This window comes from Amphiprion ocellaris, chromosome 7 (genome assembly GCF_022539595.1).
Source record: "Amphiprion ocellaris isolate individual 3 ecotype Okinawa chromosome 7, ASM2253959v1, whole genome shotgun sequence".
In the NCBI taxonomy this organism is placed as follows: Eukaryota; Metazoa; Chordata; class Actinopteri; family Pomacentridae; genus Amphiprion; species Amphiprion ocellaris.
This window is the reverse complement of record NC_072772.1, coordinates 4221212-4244568: the sequence shown is the minus strand read 5'-3', so window position 1 is coordinate 4244568 and position 23357 is coordinate 4221212. Positions and strand designations below refer to the sequence as shown.

At 43.5% G+C, this 23357-nt stretch overlaps 1 protein-coding gene across 5 annotated transcripts in view; it reads left to right on the top strand.

The window, feature by feature from the left end:
• Positions 1–23357, top strand: part of cux1b (cut-like homeobox 1b) — a 64244-nt gene that overhangs the window by 26528 nt on the left and 14359 nt on the right. The window contains exons 5-21 of one of the 5 annotated variants that reach the window (XM_055011957.1): positions 2432–2569; positions 5321–5444; positions 8072–8148; positions 8649–8715; positions 13168–13216; positions 15175–15279; positions 15797–15979; positions 16178–16236; positions 16544–16586; positions 16761–16857; positions 18220–19014; positions 19759–19842; positions 20407–20508; positions 20604–21157; positions 21278–21419; positions 22085–22372; positions 22529–22717. In XM_055011957.1, the coding sequence (XP_054867932.1) occupies positions 2432–2569; positions 5321–5444; positions 8072–8148; positions 8649–8715; positions 13168–13216; positions 15175–15279; positions 15797–15979; positions 16178–16236; positions 16544–16586; positions 16761–16857; positions 18220–19014; positions 19759–19842; positions 20407–20508; positions 20604–21157; positions 21278–21419; positions 22085–22372; positions 22529–22717 (3096 nt within the window). Of the gene's footprint in view, positions 1–2431; positions 2570–5320; positions 5445–8071; positions 8149–8648; positions 8716–13167; positions 13217–15174; positions 15280–15790; positions 15980–16177; positions 16237–16543; positions 16587–16760; positions 16858–18219; positions 19015–19758; positions 19843–20406; positions 20509–20603; positions 21158–21277; positions 21420–22084; positions 22373–22528; positions 22718–23357 lie in introns of all 5 variants that reach the window. The other 4 variants (XM_055011956.1, XM_055011958.1, XM_055011960.1 and 1 more) reach the window with 4 other exon arrangements.

Genomic DNA, 23357 nt, shown 5'->3' with positions numbered 1-23357 from the left:
GACCCACTTATCCATGCAGACAGCACCAAAAGGAGAAGAGGAAAAGGCATGACACCATCCCTCTGGTGTTCTTTCACTGCTCATCCAGGCGTGTGCGACGCCTTAATATGTCCCCATGAGATCTCATCCCCACTGGTGTAGCCTTTAGAGGGTCTTAACAGAAGGTGCATCCTGATATGGATGACAAGTGCGCCTACAATTGGCTGCGGCGAAGTGCACACACATGAGCAGTCACGTTCAGCACACTGAGGCCGAGTAGGGACGCACAGTACTGAGTGTTGGGAGAACACACAGCCACAGTGCTGCTGGTTGGAGATTTTCAGCTGTATGGGAACCCTAGAGGGGCTGTGCATGTAGGAATGAGAGAGGAGTTGAGTTCATCTATAGCGTAAGGAGGTCATCATATTCCCACATGGATAGACCTACAGTAATATCTTTGGATTGTACTGCTCCCAATAAGTCAGCGCCAGCTCTGACGGGGCTATTCTTAACTTGCAGCGAGACAATGATGTAATGCCTGATGCACACACGCACACAGACACAGACCAGCCTGACTAATGCAGCAGTCTTGAAAGAGGAAACAGTGTGTTTTGTTCTGTCTTCTATCAGCTGAAGGCCTGGTTAGTCAGCCCAGTGTGCTCTGCTTTAGATTAAAGGTGTCTGGCGAGAGCGTTCAGCACCAGTGGCCCACAAGTCAAACTGCTTTTAACAGGCTGTACAGTTGATTTGAAGGAGGAGGGGGGGGGGACGACTATGTGAAGGACAAAGCTTTGATAAGAGGGAGAGAAAGTTGATTTTCAAGGGCGCTGATGCAGATAGGCGTCCAAATTCAGGGCATACAGTTATGTTACTTAGTGTTTGTTTGCGCTTGTGTGTAAGCGAACATGTGTGTTTGTGCGAAGGTGTTCATTTGTGTATGTGTGTGTCAGAACTTAGCCCTGCATGGTGTGTCACCTTGACAGCACAAAATCAGCATGAAATTCCCCAATCGTTCTCTGCTGATCTCTCATTAGCATAGTTAAGATATCTAACTGCGTCAGACATTAGACGCACACACACATACACACACACGCACACAGCCCTTACCCCCAGCTGTAAGCTGTCAGTTCCTCTTATCTGTACAACACACACACACACACAAACACACACACACATAAACTGCTCTTTTAGCTGGCATGCTGATGAGCGTCGCCTGCGTCTCTTGGCTGCCTGTCACCAGTCTGCCACCCATGAGCACCAATCAGATGTGATTGGCCTGACTGACAGGGCTCTCTTCATCACACTGACAGTTAACCCTGCTGTGTGTTCAGAGAGATGCTGGTGAAATGCCTCCAGAAAGTTGCCTTTCTTCCTTCTGTCTCTGTTTCTTTAATCTCTCATTTACCTATCTCATTGCCTGTTTTCCTGCTCCACTTTGTCCATCTGTCTGCTCCCATGTTTCTCTTCTTCCCTGCTTTCAAGTTGAATCATAGTGAACACTTTAACTGATCATAGCCCAGTAATCTCTCTCGTTAATGTGTCTCATCTACGTCTGTGTGCCTCCACGGGTATCCAGTTCTCTGGCTGTGTCAGCAGCATTAGTATTTTTTCCCAGACAAGTTTATCTCACAACTAAACAACAGTCTCTTGATACAAAGGCTGATAGTCAATAGACTTCATGGATAAAGTTTAGCTGATACAGAATGTGAACACTAACCATGACCTTTCAGTGTGTTGTATACTGTTGTAGCGAGCCACATATTTTCTCTATTCTTCTTTCTCAAATCCGTGAACTACAGTGATTTTACAATGTGTTGTCAGTATTTACAGCACAGCCTGAACGATGCAACCGAGACATTTTTAACCAATACACTTACATAGAAAGTAAATCTAATATAAATAATTACCATCAATAAAAACTCTAAAACACCATATGTTAAACCTGAATTAGGAAAATAGTAAGAGAAGCTACATAAAAATGCATCTAATAAAATTTTTATTACAAAGTTTACTGCACTACAGTTTCTTTTTTCATATTCATTAAAATAAACCGATTCCTTTGATCATTTATTCATCTGTGACAATGCTGAATCAGATCAGATTACTCGTTCTACAAATACGCTCAAGCTCTGACCTGTACATGTCTGATGCAGCAGTGACTGTACATGTAACTCCCTTTGTCATAATATTGCTGATAATTGTGATATGTTTTGATTCTTGCTGGAACCAGTAATTCTCCACAGGGAGATCAGAGGTCAGGGTCAACTTGAGAACAGTTGTCCCAGCGTTGTTAGAGATTCATTGCCTTGCTCAAGGACACTTCACCCGGGCAAACGTTCGCTCTCACAGGGCCTTGAACGTAGTTATTCCTAGCTTGCGATGCCACCTCGCCGCCCTTGCTTGTCTAATCTGCTTTGCAGTGTGTTAACATGGTGTGTGTTTTCTCTACCAGATCCTGTACCTGTGTTGGAGCTGGCTCAGCAGCTGCAGCTGAAGCTCCAGAGGATGCACGACATTGAGACAGAGAACACCAAACTTCGAGAGACACTGGAGGACTACAACAAAGAGTTTGCAGAGGTTAAAAACCAAGGTTAGAGACGGATACATATGCAGGCACACATTTGGGGATTTTCCTGACTTTGAGAGGGACATGAATGTGGGCCGCACAATTCAGATTTTTATATCATGTGACATTCAGCAGTGTTGTAATGTAATATTGTCTCAAATATGATGTATTACCATAACCAGTTGCAGCCATTACAGTGAGAGGGTTCATGATAGAAACATAAGAACATAAACAAGGGAATTTGTGGAGTTCAGGTGAAAAGGTTTGAAGTCAAAGTGAAACCTTCTACCCAGCCTGAACATGGAAATGCAGTTTTAGTTGATAAATGTTGTGTGTAAATATTCTTAAAGTTTTAAGGTTGCTGCTTGAATTGCTGCTAATTTCTAAACTCATAAAGGGATAGTTTGATTTTCTTTGATGTTGGGTTGCTTGATGTACTTACCTATAGCCCGTAGGAAACCAAGCAGTAGGGTCAGCAGCAAAATGTAATTTAACCACCTAAAAAGAGATCCACCAAAGCAAATCAATATTGGTTTAAGTGTACGCTATATTTAGAAGATTTTTAACGCTTTATGTTGCCGTCAGACAAACTGTAAAACTTCCATATTCCAACAGACGTACGCACCTGTGCTGTGCAATGTGTTACACTGCTGGAGTGACACAGCTGATCCGTGGTATAACATAGTGCACAGCACAGGTGCATTAATGCATGAGAATATGGAATTTTTGCAGTTGAGAAATCGTAGTGCTAAAGGAAAGGGCTGCCTGACGGTAAGATAAAGCAGTGAAAATATCCTACATGTAGCATACAGTTAAACGGATATTGATTTGTTAAGGTGAACCTCTTTTTATGTGGCAAATAAGTTTTGCTGCTGACCCCCTGTTCACAGATACATGCTTAGCTTTCCTGCCAGCACTCTTTTCTGTTTCTTCAAAGTTGGAAGGTGCCGACTGTCAGCTATTCTAAGTAATACACTGACTATGGATAAGTACCTCATACAACCCCATTTCAAACAAATCGAACTGTACTGTTGAAGTGAAAACATTTGTGTGAGTGACTATTTTGCTCAGTTTAAACACAAAAAAATGTAGTTTTAGTTGACAAATGTCTGTCATCTGGAAATACTCTGTCTACAAAACAAGATGATGTATTTTCAGTTTGGCTATTGCTACAACAAAATAGAAAATGTCTCAATATTTAAAAGATTTTAAAATGTCTGCTGATTCGACAAATTCTAAACTCTTTAAAAAGTTTATTGATCTCTCACCAGGGAAATGTTACAACAGATACATACAAATGAGGCATGGAATAAGCAAGACAAGAAATACAAATACAAATATATAATACAAGTACAATAAGACTAAAATAATAAATTAAAACTGTAGGCCCCTTGCAGATGAGGTGTGGCAAATATACATATGGATATATATGTAAATTGCATGATAAATTCACATATTTATATTCATATTTTGTGCAGGTGTACCGTCACCGTTACATCTGCCTGTTGAAAATACTTTGAGAACTTTTAAATGCAAATTTCAGATCAACAAACATATTTAGATACCATTTTCAGCGAGAGAGTCCATATTTGAACTTGTTTGATGACTTATAAATTTTTCAAAAACACAAAAAAATGTACAAGGTTTTACATTTTCAAATAGGTTTTGAGGGGGAAAAAAACATGAGGCACAGTTTCATGAATAAAAAACGACAGGCTACCTCAGGGTAAAGAAAGATGGAAAAACTGACAAAGGCAGAGAGATGAGTGAGAAGCCGTAATAAAAGTGGTGTAATTTCAGTCGAAAAGGAGGAGTGAGTGAGCGAGGAGGGAATGTTTTGGAATCCCCCTTTCCTCAGTGAGAGTTAATTGGAACAGCTCGATAGCGGCAGGGTTCCATTCTGCCATTGATTTTCCTGTTCCCTCATCCTTTATCCCTCCTTCCCGCCTCAATAGATGGGGGATATTTAAACCCCAAAACACACTGTGGAACTCCCACTCCTGTTAAACACACACACGGACCTGCCCGCACACTTGCACATATACACACACATACAGACACACAACGAGTGTAGGGGCCATTGATCCCCGCAACCTAAATGTTTAAAGTTCAGTTAAGCAGTTAAGGGGTAAGAGGGCTCTGAGGGGACTCTCCTCTATTGATTATGTGTCAGAGCAGTGAGACTGGAGTTTAAATCACACGCGCACACACACACACACACACATACACACACACACACACACACACACAAAGTGCTAAGAGCCCTCAGTCAAAGGCAGCAAGCAGCAATGCTCTATATCATTGTCTCACTCACTTATATCTTTCTCTAAGAAACACACACACACACACACACACACACGAAAGTCTATTTATTACTCCAGTTATGTGTTAGATTTATTTCAGGCTGCCCCATACAGAGCTCAGCCATCAGCAGGTTATGGGGTTTCAGTACTAATGCAGTCCTAATGAATACGGCATATCTGCTGTTAGTGAGCGCTGAATATTCTATACCAGTCATGGATGTAAAGATTAAGGCAGGAGCCACGGCAGCCAACAACTTGGTCTGTGCTGACAGAGGGAGAATGCCGGATATGGAGCGCTGTTCCTTAAGTAAAGGTCAAACACTCCGTCAAAAGCATCATCGTCATCGCTGCTATTCATCACATCTAGGAAACCACCAACAGTCTGTTTTCTATATGTTTTGCAAATCACCTGCATTTTCACTCTTTCTTCCTTTCTCTCTCAACACTTGCCTCTGCTGTGATCCCTCTCCAGAGGTGACCATTAAGGCCTTGAAGGAGAAGATCCGCGAGTACGAGCAGTCTCTGAAGAATCAAGCGGAGAACCTGGCCCAAGAGAAGCAGCTCCAGCTACACAACGACTATGCAGAGAAGGAGAGGTATGACTGCGTGTTTGTGTGTTTGTGTGCTGCTGCAGCAGCAGCTGTGTTTCAAGTAATAACCTCTGCATTATTTTGCCATTTTAAACCTTCGGGTCACTGTGCCTTCAGGCAGAACTGCAGATTCTAATCTTTGAGTGATAGCTTTAAGATTTAAGGCTTTATTTAGCAGAGCTATTTTCAACTTAATCATTTCTTTTTAACTAATCCTCCTGAGACTGTTTTTTTTTTTAAGAAGCAAATATCAGTCAAATCAACAAATTATTGCTTATTGCTTTCCTTCTGCTGATGAATGTAGTGATTGGGATAAACTGCATAAAAAACAAAGCTTGCATTTTTTGTCATGTGTTTGCTTACCAGTCTTGCTTTGATGGGACTCGTATTTCCTGTGGGTCAAGATATATTTCAGCCATTATGCTGGAGTATTGGGCCTCCACTGTGCCTGCAAATATACTGAGTGAACCACACCAAACACATGTAACGACAAAAATATGCTTAGCTGTCACTGTTTTGATATGAAGGACTTCATTTTGGAGCTGTGGGTTACTTCCATTTCCAGCAAGGCATTATTAAGTGTGTTATTTTCAGACACACTGAAAGCCTGGCTGTAATAAGCTCAAAATTGGTGCTAGGTATTTTAGGAACATAAAAAAATTAATGTGACTACTGAAATGATGTATTAACTCCTACAAATGCTAGAATGCCCTGATACTGTCCTCTTCCAGGAAGAAGCCCGTTCAACATAAAGACAATTAAACTAATTGCCTGAGATGTGGGCAGCCATAACATTGTTTCACTTAACAGCTGACTTTGGCTTCATTTCTTGTGCATTTCTTATTTTATCCAGACTAATATGATGGAAACCAGGTGGTGTTATTTTGTGAACCGGCGTTAATGTGGATAACTAAGTACTCCTGTTTTGAATTGATGGAATGTATGTGTAGAGCTGAAGGGGTGACCGCTTATGAGGGTTTAATTCTCTGAACCACAAGCAGTTTTTGGATGTTTTTATTTTTGCTCCTGTCACATTTTTTCTCACTGTGGGCTCATTTTTTACTCTCATGTAAGATCCTGTACCTCTGTGGAAACAGCACACTCATAAGTCGAAGAAGTCTTTTCTTCAGTCTAACAAAGTAACAATGCCATGAATCATAACCTTAAATTTGTTTACATCCTTTTGTAATATGTGCTTTATGTAAACACAGCATGCGGTTCAGCCCAGTTCATCTGAAAAGTCCTTGAATTTTTATCACGTGACTGTTGATTGCAGCTGAGCCATTCATGGCTTCAAGGCTGCGCACAGGAGTGCAGAGTTTTTGGTGTTTTGCAAAATCGCTTTAGAGCAAACAGTTAATATTTGATGACTTTTTAAAAACAAACTTGTAGAAAAAATGATTTTGATGAAATACTGCAGTTTTAAGCTCAGATTTGGTTATGTTTTCCGATGAAATGGTACATCATATATGAGTAGTTCATGGACTGTTGGAAAGTTGAACATCTAATGATTCTTCCTGTTTTGACAGTTTCCTACTAAGATGAATGGTGCAATTTTGCTGATTTTTTGAAGATGACATGCCTTTCATGCCTTTGGGGTTCAGAGGGTTAAAGACACCATGTATTTTTACTGAGGGTGAGCAGGACAGGGAAATGAATTCTGCCTGAGCTTTAAAACAATAGACCCAGAATTACCAGATTAACTTCAGTATTCACAGTATGGAGTTTATATTGCTGCACCAAACATAGTAATCATATAGTGGCTCAAAACAGATTCCGCTTAAATTCTAATTAAAAGAGACCTAATTTTCCAAATGCTATGGATTTTCCACAAGCTGCTTACAGCCAATAAAACACTTAATTAGAAACGGTTCTTGTTGATCATTTTTTATCAAAGTTGTTGATTTCCTTGTGCCAGTGATCTTGTTTGCTTTGAGAAGCTGTAATAAAACTCATTTGCCCCTTTCAGACGTACAGTAGAAGATCAATTGTCCAACTGTATTTCCTGTACGTCAGTGTTTTATAGGCCCCTTCCTGTCTGCAGAGAGCTGACTTCCTGTGTCTGAGAGGGGTAGTAAATGGATGGCACCTCCGATGCATTTTATCCTGCAAGGAGTGAGGGAAGGAGGGAGAGATGAAAGGATGAAGTAGAGGGCAGAAAAATAGAGATGACAGGAGAGACAGATTGGCGGAGAAGGGGGGCATCAAAGAGTGCCATAAAGACCGTCTTTGTGCGAGATTATTGATGTTTTTACACGCAGTGGCAATTTCTCAGCAGAGCCAAAATTTTTATATGCTAAGAATGAATCTATTTTATCCTTGTGGTTTCTGTCGCCCCCTCCCCCCTCTCTTACTCAACCCTTGCTCTCTCTCCCCCTCTCTCTCCTTCTCTCCCTCCCCCTGGGTGCAATGTGCCCCAGTGGCCAGACATTCCTGCCTAATAGGGCTGCTTAATGAGGAGTGGGTTGTGTTGGGAGGATTTTAGTGGGGAAAACACTTCAGAAATGGTGGGAAAATAGAGAATAGTTGCAGTTGCAACAAAGTATGAACCCAAGATTTACTGACTCAGTATCTCTTTGCACTGACTTTCTGCTCCCTGCTCTTTTTCTCTCGCCTTCTGTCTGCCTCTGAAGGAAACTCCAGGAGAGCCAGGATTCCATGTCCTCAAGGTTGGAAGAGGCCGAACACAAGGCCCAGTCCCTACAGACAGGTACCAGCCTACCCAGTCTTTGCAGACAGGGCACTCTTTTAACCTACTCGGATAAAATGTTCTCACTGCTGAAAATTAGGTGGAGCTGACTTTAAGGCCTCTAAAAACTTGCTTCAAATCTATAGTTAAATCAGTTGCTAGAATGTGTGCAAGTGATTATTAAGTTTTATTCTCAAAAGTTAATTTACTTCATCTGGACTTGGCGGGTGTGGTTTGATGAGACTTAGGCCTGGAAACATAAGCAAATAACTTAACAACTGTCACATTAAACTAGTGAGAAAATCACAAGCAAGAAGAGAAACCCTGAAATCTCTTTAGTAAGATAACTTCTTTTTTCTTTGTCAGAAATTTTGTGAGCCCATATCTCATAGAAAGAAGCTGTTAAAGAAAATATGTTTTCACTGCCTTTAAAAAACGTTGTCCATACTTGGAAATGACTTCATTGGAAGCTGATTTGTAGCTGAGAAACTCACAACTTACTCTTTTCCCGTCTTTTACAGCACTTGAAACAACTCAGGCCGAGCTCTTTGATTTGAAGACAAAGTATGACGAGGAATCCACAGCAAAGTACGTGTCTCGCTGATCTATGTGTGTGTTTGCGGGTGACTTCTCCCCTCTGGCTCCTTCATAGTCTGTTCCTGACATAATCATCCTGTTTAGTGAATCTCCTTGCCTGGAAACTCCCCCCTTCTCTCCCTAACAGCTGGATTGTGTCCCACAACACTCAGCAGCCTCCAAATCCCAGCATTACCCACGCACTGTAAATACTGACAAGGATTGTAATGTGTTCTGCAGCCACGGCACAGCATCAAAATAGATTTTTTTTTTGTGTGGTGTAGTTTAAAGGGCTCTCTATGATTCAACGTAGCCATGACAGAGAAGAAGCTCATGTGGGTCACTTTGAGATCTTAAAGCCACACAGGTTTTCTAACAGGACCTTTAAGATAAGGTAGCTTAAATTACTTGAGCCCTGGGCATCTATCATTATTGATCTCATAGTAGTGGTGGGGATGAGAACAGAAGCTTTTCCATGTCAGCACTCCACACTGTGAAGTGGCACTTTATGACATTCACACTACTCATTCCCTCAGGGTTAGCAGTGGGAACCAGAAACACTCGAGCGTCCGAACCACATCCAGAAAGCTGAAAATTCAACATTTCTGGGAAGCAAAACAAAGCATTTCATGGTGCTTTATTGGTAATTGGTGGACTGCATGAACACATCGCATTTTCCTTGAAACAAGAATCATTCTACTAAATCCAAGAGTGTTCCTAAAATGGTCAAGGGCACAGAGCATGTGCACACACAAAGTACGGCAGGATATCAAGTTGGCTTTCAAGTTCCCCCTAGCCCCATTTACTGTGCCCCAAACTCACCGTGTCTCTCCATTAACAGAGTTGTTAAATTGATTGGCTGTTAAAAACAGATCGATCCCTCTTCTGTCTTCCTCACGATATTTTTTTCTTCCTCTTTTCTACCTCCCTCACTCCCACACTTTGTCTTTTATCTCCTGCATTGTGTGTTCATGAGAGAGAAGGCCACAGGAAGATATTGCATGCAGTGTAATGGCACTAATCAATAGGTTTCATCAGATGGCCCTCCCTGTTTATTTCCCTCCCCTATGACCGTGTTGCACTGCTCCTCTACTTTTTTCTACATTTTTTTGCACCTCCTTTTTCCGTCCTTGTCTCTTCCTTTTATGTCAGAAGAAAACACATTTTGAAAAGACACTTATAGTAGGCCCCATTTGCTAACAGAAGCTAATAAACACACGGCCGCCCACATCCACACATGCGCGCTCACACACAAACACACACACACAAAAATATTCACATACACACACTCGCTCACTCATGAGCCTGAGGCAGTCAGGGTCCTTGACTATGTGGCGTGCTGTGATCTGAAATTTTAATGCAACGCTTTAAAGCACACACAAACCCTCTCTAACCCTGCACCCTCCCAGTCCTTGGAGTCCTTCCCCCGTTTACTGCTTGGCTGAGCAAATCGCCAGTGTTTGGCTGAACACAACTTTTAACCCTTTAACTGCATATATTTTGGCACTGCAAAACACAAATGCCATACATATCATGTGCTTTCTTGCGCAGACACACACACACATACGCGCGCACACTTGCTCTAAACTTTCCACTAAGGAGGACATTGCGTGACAAATCCCCCATCCTCTTGCTGCATTTGGGTAATCTGCCTTTTAAAATACGCACTTGCACATGCAGACACAAACACTCGTGGACGTACACACACTGCCTGAGAATTTGGTCGATGTTGCAGTGCCCAGAGTGTGTGAGCTTCAGCGGGAGGCGGGCCTGTAGATGTAGCGTAGCCCCCTCTCTGTGTCGGCGCTGCAAGGGTCTGGCTGGCCGCGTTTTACCCGTTTAGTCCCTGTTAAAGATTAATGATATATTGATCTCCAGCCTCGCAGGATGCTCTGTGTGTTGGTGTGCACACATGCAAACTCCTCTGTATGTTTGTGTACAGCTTTATCTGTACATAAAGGGCTTGATACCATTTTGGTTAAAGCGGTTAATTGCTGACAATTAGGCAACAATCAATAGGCTTTTCTTCCCTGTGTCCATCTTAAGCACACACAAACACAAAATGGCGCACAACACACACAGACACACTCTCGCAGCTAGCTTCTTTTTAAGCCTCCTCGAAATCCCCAAGGTAACACGCTGTGAAAACGCAATGTGGAGAAAGCCAAGGAAAGAAAAGGAATGGAGTGATGAAAGCTGGAGGGCAAAAAGCAAGCCAGGGGCTGGAGGCTTCAGCGAGGAAGAGGGGATAAGAGTGTGATAGAGGAGGGAAATGAAAATCTAAATCAGGGGAATATCCTGCTGGCACCGAGGACAGAGGCCGAGGAAGAAAGGGTGAAAGATGAGAGAGGGGAGGTGGAAGGAGGAAAACAAAAAGATGAAAGGAGGAAAAAGTGGAGGGCAATGGGAAAGGAACGGTTGAGGGGAGAGGACAGAGGCAGACAGAGGGTGGAAAAGAAAAGGAACAGTTGAGTGAGGAGCAAGAGAGAGAGAAGACGATAAGAGATGAAAAGGCCTGTCTGAGATGGAGGAAGTACAGTAGGGGTTTAGAGGCTCTGGGCTTGTTTCAGAAGTCCTACAGTACTCACTGATGTCACTGGGTGCACCCATTGGCTTTCATGATACAAAAGAGTGTGTGTGAGTGTGTGTCGTTTTGTGTGCATGTATGCAATTTCTAGTGCAGCTGTGTATCTACTCTATAGCTCCTCCCTGTGGCTGCTGTGTAAGCTTTGTGCACAAGTTTTGGTGGCATAAAATCAGGGTTTGTCATTACGAAGGACCCTCCCTTTACTGTTCAGTGTTTGATGAATTAATTCCACTGGGTGCATTGGCGGGCCACGGACAGTTCCTGCCCTGCCCAGCGACTGACTGACTGACTGACTGTATCAGGATATGCAGAAAATCCCTTCCCTGTGATCTGCTTTGGCCCTCAGCCGTTAGCTTTGCCTTTATAATTCCCAAATACAGCCAAATCCAAAGGTTATTTAAGAAGACTTTGTGCATCTGTACTTTGATTAAATGATCACATTTGGAGCAGGAGCGGTGGTGTATTTGGGTTGCATTACTACCCATAAACGCTCTCCATTACAAGCTTTTCTAGCTTGTTGGCTCTCTGACCCTGCATTTGTGTGTACGGGAGAGTGACTGAGTGCACACGTGGGTCCTGCACACTATAGCTTAAGACAGGATAAAAGCTGTTGAGGTAGTGTACTATTATGTTGCTTAAATACATACTAGATCCTTTTAACTGTTAGGGAAAGAATAAAAGCGGAGAGTGAAAAGCTCTCCCACCCACATCTGATTCTTTTTGCTGCATTGCCTGTGGCACAATGTTGACCTAATATCAACTGTGTCTGTTTTGTTAAACACATTCAAATCAGTAGTACTCAAGCCTATGGGACATAACACTGTTTCTCATACTGTGACAGACAAATACAAAAGCTGCGTGGGTTATTGGGTTCACCATCAAAAGATTGCAGCGAAATCAAAAGGTCTTAATGGACGCAGCAGTGCACATATGCGCTCACATCTTTGCACTCAGCGCCGCTCGTTTATTCTTATCAGTGAGTAATGTCTTAAATAAGCACGCATGCGTCTTTGCACTGCATTGAACACCATCCGTGAGGTCAGAATTTTCATGCTTCCTCATATAGCGAAATGTATTCCGAATTGATCTTGGGGCAAACACATGCTGAGGACTAATTAACAGAGAAGGTAATCATATATAGGCAATTAAACGGTTTGTGGGGCACAACCTGGAATTTAATGGAAGTGATACGCAATTATTAGCATTCATTACATCTGTGTTTAATGTTGTTTTTCTTTTTGCCCGTTAATTTTCCTCCGTATCTCCCATTGTTTGCAGAAAAGTGATAGGTGTTCACATCACATCATGAAAGAGTGTTGTTAAACTATTTTTCCAAAGTCCAAAGAGAGGTGGTATTTATGGGGATGTATTCCTGCTGTCTGACCTCTAGCAAGTGAGAGGTGAACCATGGCCTCCATCCAGACCATTAGTCAGACACAATCACACAGCTTCATAGCAGATTAGTCTGCTGTATTAGGACTTAGAGCTCTATTAATGTAATCCCTCTGTTTTAGTGTGGCCCGGGTTTAGGGGCTTACATGTGCACACCCACACACATAGACACACACACACGTACACTTAAATACATGTATGCACGCACACATACAAGCTGTTTGGGTTATGCAGTTCACAATCAATGGATTAAGGTGAAATTTAGACAGTAGCTTAATGGACACGGCTCCAGCATTCTCTAAATGTACTTTCTGAACAATCGCACACACGTGATGTGAGCAGAGTGTACTTTTCTTCCTGGTAATCATGTATTCCTTTATCCATTCTTTGTTTTTATTTGTGAGCTTTGTGTCACTGTGCCTTTTTCAGTGTTATCACATCCTCTGTGTGCGTTTCTCTGGAGTAATAATAAATATCTCTTTTAGGGCCGATGAGATTGAGATGGTGATGACAGACCTGGAAAGAGCCAATCAGGTAACCCACTCGATATAATACTATCTATCTCACCAGAGTCCACAAGTTCTGCTGTTAAAGTACAGACAAAGTAAATGAGTTCTTGCATTGAAATCTTAAATGGAAAGAAATGTGTGCATACTGAAGTCAGTTTACTTAAAACAATCTAATCTTGTCCTATTTTAAGTTTTTCTTCTTGTCAACTAATGTCAAAACACAAAAACCAACAATGAATTCAACTATTTACCAGTATTTTCTGTGTATACAAAGCCTGATGTCTCGTTCTCCTCCGTGCTGCTCTCTTCTTGTCCAAAAAAAACCCATATAAATGAGGCAGAGTTGCACTAGGTGACATATTTCTTCATTATGTTGAACATGGACTCATGTAGTTTAGAGTTGAGCCCACATACTCTGTCCTGCTGCTGTAAATATTCGCTAGAACACCAAATGTTTATTAATCCGTAGCTGAAAATAGTCCCCAAGAAATGCGCCATTTACTCTAGTTTGAGCAACATTACAGTGTCCAGCTGTTGAATTATTTAGCTTAGCATCTGAAATGGCACTATATGTTCTTGATCCTTTTTTTTAATATTTGAAACCTCATTATAAACAAACCAGCCTGTTGCTTACACAGGGTGGTTTGGCCATTTTTTTATGGGAAATGTCTACATAAAGAAAACTATAGAACAACCTCATCCTTTCGATAAAGAAATACTCTTTTCTATTCAGAATCTATGAAATGTGGCCTACATTAAGAACTAATGACTTGCTTATCACTATGAGGTTTGCTGTTTGTTTTACATGTTTATTACACACCTACTAAACTCAGCCAGTTGAAATAAGCCCCCTGGTGCGCCCTCTGCCCTTGTGTTGTAAATATTCCTGTGGTATCTGTTAATGTCATTGTTGTTAACTTTCATTATTAGCCCAAGAGTATGATTTGTGGTTAAAGGGGTAGCATAGGCATGTAATGTTAATATTAGCCTAAAGGTTAACGCTCCAACTATAATGCCACACACACAAACACACACACTATTCACACTTCTGATTTGAGGTTTACAGAGGATGACAGCATGGCCTCCAGCTCAGTCACAGACTTTTTATATGCTTTTATAAGAAGAGAATGGAAAACAGGATTTTTCTTTTGCAACTAGCAGCCCAACTCCCACCCAGTCAATAACAGCTCTCAATATGGTTGCAATTAGGAACGCTGTGGAATCGGCTCCCTGTAACTCCTAATGATGGCAAGTTGGCCAGTGTTGCAGATGATTCCCAACTGGAGCATAGCGGTTTGGCTATAAATACGAGGCAGCGGGTATCATCTCAATTCTCAGGAATAATTTAAAGTTTTTAATTAAGGGAATATCCAGCCTTGGTGGTCATCCACCGTGTTTGCTTTGCATTCTCTCAGCCGTCCTGTACTCTGTAGTATATATTTGTTTATGCTGAAGGGGGCTGACTTCCTTTCCATACAAGCACACAGTTGGCTGGTAGAAGAAGATTATGCATCGGAAAACTTACTCCTTCAATTTGCCTTTTGCCCAACGCTTATGCGGTGTAGTGAATTCAGCTGTATACTTTGCACAAACTATTGAGCTGAAGAAAAATCACTCCATCACAAACAACTTAGCTCTCCATGACTGCATCCTCCAACAGCCATTAAGTTACCAGATTTAACACTGACTAAATGACACGATGGTTCTTTTTAGCAGGAGCTTTACTTTCTTGGACTACCTGTTTTTTTGTTTGTCAGTCTCCGTTCTTTATCCACATGTTACATAGGTTTTCCATTTTCCCCAGTTGCTAGTGGAAAATTGACACAGGTTGAGAGGAGAAAAGAAGGAAAAACTGTGTAGGCCCAAATTAACGCTGAAGTAACTCTGTATCAAGCTGCATTAAACATTAGATTAACCGTGTTTGACAGTGTGAGAACCTCCAACGCAGGATTTTCTTTTCAATGCTTCTCCTTTTCCTTCCAGCGAGCAGAAGCAGCTCAGAGAGAGGCGGAGTCGCTCAGAGAGCAGCTGTCCTTGAGTAACCAATCCCAGCAGCTCAGCAGCCCGGCCAAGGCCGACGCCGACACGGTAACATGATGCAATTATTCACTGGATGGCTGACACTTAAGTATTGATAGGCTAAAGATCAGCTTGGCCTTTTTATGCTAGAGGTGATTGACTGATTAAAGCTTCAATTTATGGATCCCTGTAGTCATTGATATAAAAGGTCAGTTACTGGCATTACCAGTAGTGCTTTCCAAAATGGCAGCAGATGATTGGTGTATTGATTAAGTGATTTATTGGACTTGCAGAACAAATTGCAGACGTTAGAATTACAGACTGTTCTAGCAAAGTATCGAGTTCCCCTTGGTGCTGGATGATTGTGATCGGTTGATAAATTACCTCTAACTGTTGTTCTGAAGGAAAGGGCCTTTTGAAATGTTGATTAACATTGATCAGCTTTTGTTTTGCGTAGAATACTTATTGACGTATTGATTAATTGAATATATCTGAAAGCAGGACTTTGTATGGATGGATTACTAAGCACTTGAATAGGTTTTAGTTTGTTCATTAAACTGCCAACCTATTTGGCCTTCAGGAACAGGCGCCAGAGGCGGCATCCAACTCAAGTCTGGAGGCGGAGCTCAGGGCCAAAGAAAGGGAGACCGCCCAGCTGGTGGAGGATGTCCAGAGACTGCAGGCCAGCCTGACCAAACTCCGAGAGACCACTAGCTCCCAGATCACTCAGCTGGAGGAGCAGCTCAGCAGCAAGTCTGCAGTTCTAAAGGTACCAACAGAACACACAGGAATTTGAGTTATTTTCAACTATTTTATTCATGCATTTCTATTAGGACTGTTTCAATGTTCTTGTGTTTTTCCTGCATCATGTCTTCTAATCACACCTGCAAGTCCGTTCACACATTTGCTTGCTGCTTTTTGTTTTTTAATGTCATTTTAATGTCTTTTGTCACTTTGTAATCTACAGGAACTGGAGGAGAAACTGCAGAAGCAAGCTGACTATGAGGAGGTAAAGAAGGAACTGAGGTGAGGAGTCATTTGGGCGCGTTTGTGTGCATCCAGCACAGATCTGTTTGTTACATGTGTTTGATGTCTTTAACAATGTTAAACAAGCTACATGTCTTCATTTAAGATGTGTAACTCAATTGTGTTCTTACAGAGGAGAAGCTTGTATGTTTATAGCTGTATAATGTGTATCTCTTGCTCCATTGCTCTATATCCTTGCTTTGTTCTTAAAGAGACAGAAATAGAAAAGCAAGCTACCGCGCTACATGGTACATGTGTAGTTTTGTACGGAGTTCATATGGAGTTTTTTCTCTCGCTTTTCCCTCAGTATCCTCAAGACTATGGAGTTTGGAACGTCTGACTCTGTACAGGTAAGAGACACACAGCATAAGTGAGCACTGGACTGTAGGTGTAATGTTGCATTAGTTAAATAAGAAAGATTGTTCAGCTAGGTCAGTAAATATGGACAACTGAAGATGATACTAGGGGAAAGTTTTTGGAAAAAGTCACATTTTCATCTCCGCTGCACCTCTCCTCCCCATTAGGACTCATCTAAATCCCTGGAGGTGCTGCTGCTGGAGAGGAACCGGAGTCTTCAATCGGAGAGCGCTGCTCTGCGCATCGCCAACACTGAGCTGAGTGGTAAGTCTGTCCAAATGTAAGGTTATTGTAAGGATTGGGTTCATCAATAGCGGACAGTCCGTCTTCACAAAACTTCCACTCAAATCAGCAAAAATGAAAGAAGGCCGGGGCTGAGTCCACTGTACGTGGGAGGCTTTATGAGGGCTTAGCTGCAGGCAAGGCTGAGCAAGAATGTAGAGATTGCATCAGGGAAGTGCAAACATGTATGAGTGCATATAGATTCTTTTTCTCTGAGAATACTGAACTGTTTGTGAATGTTTGTGGAATTATTTGCCTCCATCTAGTGATTTATTGGTTGCAAATGCAAAAGACATGCAAAACTTTATCATGGTACAGAGATGTTGTTTCTTTAGCTCCATGATTCATGCAGGAGACCAAAAGGCATCTGTGGTGTCTTGTAAATACCCCAGTAGGAGGTCAACCTGAACGCTAACAAAACTGCATTACACAAAAATGAGGACACCATACTATGCTCCTTACATCAGAACTCTTGCCCTCTGCAACAGTGTTTATGGGTTTGAAATGTCATGGCTTTAGGCTTGAATAGTTGAATAGCTTTGAATTGATTAACATTCACAGTAAGGGGAGCTTACTGTCTTACTCAATCATGTTAAGTCTCAATGGTTATGCATTAGGATAATATTTCTTCCAGCGCTTATCTTCAAGATGGATTCTAGTAGTTAAAAGACTGAGAAAACATAGTTTTTGTCTATGTTTGTTCTGGTAAATTTTCAGACTTAATCAGTTTAACTTTTTAGGAATGAAGTAAAATAGGTGCTTTGTTCAGTCAGCAGAGCTGTACAGTCTCTTCTTTTGGTGGCATGCATTTGTTTTCTTTTCAGCCATAGAATTGTTTCTCAGAAGAGTTTCATTGCCTATTTTTTTTTTTTTTTTAACGTGAATGTATTTTTTATGAACTAAAGACTATGATATTGCTTCTACAATGGAATAATTCAGTGTGCAGGAACACACTGCAGCACCATGAAGAGGACTCGCATGGTGCATTGGTTATCTAAGGACATCATTTTACTGTGTCCAGTTACTTCCACTTTGCCTGCAAGAAAGAGAGAGAGAGAGAGACTGAGCCCTGGGCCAAGCTAGTATGCCTAAGTGGCACGGTGTCAATTGTTTTGTTTGTCCTTTTTTTCTTCCAGGCTGTTGCTTACAAGAAAGGTTGAAATCACAAATGCATGGGCACTTTGTCTGGGGGGGTTGGCAAAAAAGGAAAACAAAGTTCACTTATTTGGAAAAGACTTGATTAAGATAACTTTCAACTTTTGTTATTTTTTTTTCTCTCTCGTTTTGGAACCCCTTTTTTGTTGACTCCCCCATAATGCATGGTGTGTTTGACCTTTCTTGTAGGGTCAGCCGGGCGAAAAGGGACAGAAGAGTCCACAACGAAGGAGGAGACCATGCCCAGCGACCCCTCTTCCTCGCCCCCTCCTCCCCCTCCCTCTATTCCTTCCTCCTCTCAGCTCCCCCTGTCTCGCACTCACACGGACCCCCTCAACACTGCTACCACCAGCAGCAGCAGCGAAACGCACCCTTTCACTCCCACGGGCATTGGACAGGACTTCTACTCCCCTGTGTTCCCTCTGGTTGGTGGTAAGATGGCTTTGAACTCCCTGATTCAACGACAGCTGCTCCAGACCTTCTACTCGAAAGCCTTGCAGGAGTCGTCTGGAATCCCCAGTGGGGCTCTACTGTTCACCCCATTCACTCCAACCCTCAGCTCCATCCCTACCTCCAACCCTGGCTCAGGGTCTGCTGCCATCCCTCTGGCAGCCAGCAGCCCCCAGCCTCCTCCAGCCAGCCCAGACATGGCTCCTGTTAATGGGAGCAGCACAGCTGGCAGTGCCCCGTCACCCAGCCACTCTGACGCTACCACAGGAAGTGTTTTGGACGGGGAGGACATGGACACAGCAGAGATTGCCCGGCAGGTGAAAGAGCAGCTGATCAAGCACAACATTGGTCAGCGTGTGTTTGGCCACTATGTGCTGGGACTGTCGCAGGGTTCGGTCAGTGAGATTCTTGCCAGACCAAAGCCGTGGAACAAGCTAACCATCCGAGGGAAGGAGCCCTTCCACAAGATGAGGCAGTTCCTCGCCGATGAGCAGAACATCCTTGCACTGCGCAGCATCCAAGGAAGGCAGAGAGGTTAGTCTGGGTTTCTTTAATGTGTCTGCGCGTGGGGAAGTGTGTGTCTTGCGTGTGTGTGTGTGTGTGTGTGTGCGTGCGTATGCGTGTACAGCCCTGCATAGAGCCATTGATTAGCTTGTCAATATGGACTAGCTTTTTATTTTCCTTTCTCTTTCCAAACTCCCATTCTGTGCCACACCTGTGTGTTTTGAATGAGTTTCTAGTCACACACTGATCCCATGAGCTTCTCCTAGCTATTGTGGTCAATACAGAAACCTTTCACACATCAATAGTATTGATCAGTGGGAACTAGGAGGAAGGCAGGGGTACTGTTAACTACGGGTAGATTCGATTAGCCTGGGCCTGCTTTTCTTAACACATGAGGACATTTCTGATTGACGGTGGTCTCAGTGGTACAAGAAACATAACAAAATTTACCAATGAGCCATAGACAGTCCATGTTAACAATGAGACTGCAGTTAGTATGCCCCTGTTAGAAACCAACTGTTAAATAATGAACTCCTCACTAGTCTGTCTCTATAGTGGTTTTAAAATTTCTGTTAGAAGCACAAGTTTGATTTTTACCAGGGAGACAGATGGTTAAGATCAATGCATTTATGGTACTATATAATGTGCATTGGATGGAACACACACTCCTTATATTTGCTCAGCATTGTAAGGCACCATATAGTCTAGCTGTAAAAAGGAAAAAAAAAACACACAAGTGCTGTAACATAGTGTGTGGTATATTGTTTTTAACAGAGGGCTCAGGCCAGCCCCAGCTTAGCCGAGTGTTTCAGGATGTTCCGAAGCGGAGAACCCTCTCCGATACAGCTTCACACACAGGTCTGTCCCCTTCACACACAGAGATTCTAGCACGTTCTGTCTGTGTGGCATGTTTGTATTGGGGTGAACTGTATCTATGGTGTGTGTGTGTGTGTGTGTGTGTGTGTGTGTGTGTGTGTGTGTGTGTGTGTGAGTGAGTGAGTGAGTGAGTGCGTGCGTGCGTGTGTTGCCGTTTATTAATTGTGAGCAGGCATACAGATATAAATGTGCCTTGAAGGTAACCACACAGTTCCAGTGACTTGCGTCAAAGGAAAAGCCAGCATGTGTATTTAGGGATTTTATTGGTAGTTGTTATTCTGTGGGGAGCATTTACTGTACGAACCCTGTAGCACGTGTGCATGTGTGAGCTCCAAAGGGACCAGAGAAATTATGACAATCCCTCCAGTGTAGTTGCCTTGTAACTCAGTGGTGGGAATGTTGTTCTTTGTGCTGTGCTATCGTGTAATTATTCAATGTCCTTATAGGCGCAATTATTATTCTCCTTATCTACTCTGTTGGTTATCCCTGCTTTTTAATCTGACAAGATTCTTCATCTCCTCCCATTCCCTCTTTCTCTCCTTCCAGGTAACATCACTGCTCGTGTCCGCACCCCAGAGGCAGGGTCAGATGAGGCCATCAAGTCCATCCTGGAACAGGCTAAAAGAGAGCTGCAGGTGCAGAAAGCTGGTAAGTTGCAGTTCCTCATCTGAAGTGTCATAGAAGAGTTTACATCATGGCCTTGTCTATCTCTCATGACTGGACTTCTTCTCCTCCCTCAACAGACCTGTCCCATGCTCAGCCGTCTTATGCAGGGCTAAAAGGAGGGGGCGGGTGCGGAATAGGAAGTGGAGGTGGCAGCGGATCAGACGAAGCCATCCGCTCCATCTTAGAACAAGCTCGCAGAGAAATGGAGGCCCAGCAGGCTGCACTGGAGCCCATCCTCAAAGCTTCATCTTCGTCTTCCTCCTCGGCTTCGCTATCTCAGAGGGACCTGCTCGGCTCATCTCTCACCGCCCCCCTCCCCCCTTACAACCCCCTGGCGCTCTCGCTGAAGAAGCCTTCCAGTTCCCTCTTGTCCTCGCCCTCATCCCCGTCTCCAGTCTTGGATTTCAGCACCAGTGTGAAGAGGGAGGGCCGGCCTTCCTCGGGGATTGACATGTCCACTGACGGAGGTCTCAGGCTAGGTCGGAGCTCAGAGGGTTCGGGCCGCTCTGGAAGTGCTGGAGGGGTGGGTTACTGGAGGGAGCAGTGGTGGAGCAACATGCACACAGACTCCCGCAGGACCTATTCTTGCCAAACAGGAGAGGAGAATCACAACCTGGAGGACTCTAAAGAGGTGAGAAAGGGAGCAAAAGCGATGTTTAAATACATTATCTGCCCCTTCCAGAGTTTCATTGCTTTGTTTGTACTTTATGGTGGTTGCATGTCTGAAACGTTCTCCTGGTGTGTGTTTCAGGGAATATTGAGTGACAGTCTGTCTCGACACAAACCGTGGAACAAGTTGAACCAGAGGAGCAGAGAGCCATACCTCCGCATGCAGCCGTGGCTCAACGGAGACCTGGGGCAAAACACACACATCCAGCAAGCTCAGAACCAAGGTAAACAAATCACACGCCCATACACACACCAGCAAACAGTGTATGGATTCACACAGCCATGCTCCTTGGGCTACAGCATTACTCTGAAAGCCTGATTAGAGCTAGTGGCTAGTTGTTACTGTCAGTCTGTCACTCACCCCACCCACCCTCCTCCACACTTCCCCACCCACCCGCCCACCACCTCCCCCCTCCCTTCTCCTCCCACCATCCCCCCATCCCCAGTGCTGTGGCAGTGTCAGCCAGCAAGCTGCTGGTTTGTCATGTCATAGACAAGTTAGTGTTGCAGCGCCAGATGGCAGCTCTGTGTGTGTGTGCACGCTTGTGTGTGCGTGTGTCTCTTTTTCTCTCTGGGGGTGTAAACAGCAGCTAATGTACACTGACAGCTCCTCATGACTGCTCTCTTCCAGCCTGCTGAGCTGCACAGCAGTACTACACAGACAGAGACAGGGAGATGAAGGAATAGGAGGAGGAAGCCAAAAAAGCTTCAAACTGAAAACTTAAGCACCTTTGCTGTTTGTCTAACAGGAGTTAAATTAGTTGATGTAGTATGACTGAAGTCCCTCCCAAACCCAGTAGGGAGAGGAGATGAAACTGTGTTTTCTTACACAGTAACATGTCACCTAACCCGTATGATCTTTCTCGCCCTGTCTGTTCTGCTCAAGCAGAGGGTACTCCCAAGACATCAGCTAGCTGCAGCCCCGCTCCAGAGTCCCCGCTCAGTTCAACCGAGGAGTCTGTAAATGGTCTTGCTGGGGATCCACTTGCTTCACAGTCCTCCAGTCTCAAACCTCTGTCTGAGGATCCCTCAGGTGGGGAGTCTCAGCCCGGCACACCGCTGCCTCTACCAGGTCACTCGGGTCTCAGCATCCAGGAGATGGTTGCAATGTCTCCTGAGCTTGACACTTACGCCATCACCAAGAAGGTTAAGGAGGTGCTAACTGATAATAACCTTGGTAAGAAATTCAGAGACAGCGCTACATATGCTCTCTTTGTCTGTGTGGTTTAGTTAGTCTTTTCTTTCTCTTTTCCTCCCTATTGATGAATTATTCAAGTATACAATCAGTTCTCTGAAATGAGCATTTTCTCTCTTCTTTCTCTTGCCTAACCAGGCCAGCGTTTGTTTGGGGAGACTATTCTGGGTCTGACTCAGGGTTCTGTCTCAGACCTGCTGGCCAGGCCCAAACCCTGGCACAAGCTGAGCCTGAAGGGTAGGGAGCCCTTTGTCCGCATGCAGCTCTGGCTCCAGGACCCACACAGTGTGGAGAAACTCATGGACATGAAACGCCTGGAGAAGAAAGGTGTGTAACAAAAGCTGAAACTAAATGTGCACTCCATACAGCGCAGCATGTCATCAGAAATAGTAAACAAGAGGCTCACAAAAAAGCCCTTCACATTGTCTGCTTAAGCATGCATTTATTTTATAAATACGCTCACAAAAACAACACAAGCAGCAGCCTTTGAATTACACATGCACATCTGCACACACAATATCCTTTGTGCAGGACAGCAGAGCATGTTGTGCAGATCACAGTCATCTTGGTGTGATGTCAGTACCAATCAGGACTGCAGACATCACATACTGTATTCGATGTGACAGCTAGGGGACTGCCGGGGGCCTGCTTACTCACAGTCATCAGCACTCCTCTTCATCATCATCATCATCATCATCATAATAATCATCAGTGTCTATAAGCTCATATTTTAATCATTTGTTCGCCTATAGCCCACTTTATCACTCCATCATTCTGTATTCTCCTCTGTTTTAAAGATTTGTTTAAGAATCAGCGAAGCCAAAAGGCCTCACCCGCCTAGCTGCCTCAGAGTGACCCCTAACTGCCCACTTGAAGCTCTCTCGCTCTCTCTGGAGACTGAATACGCACATTTGAACCTGCCAGTGGGCACAACCATCCAGGATCAGTTTACCCTCCTGATATGGCA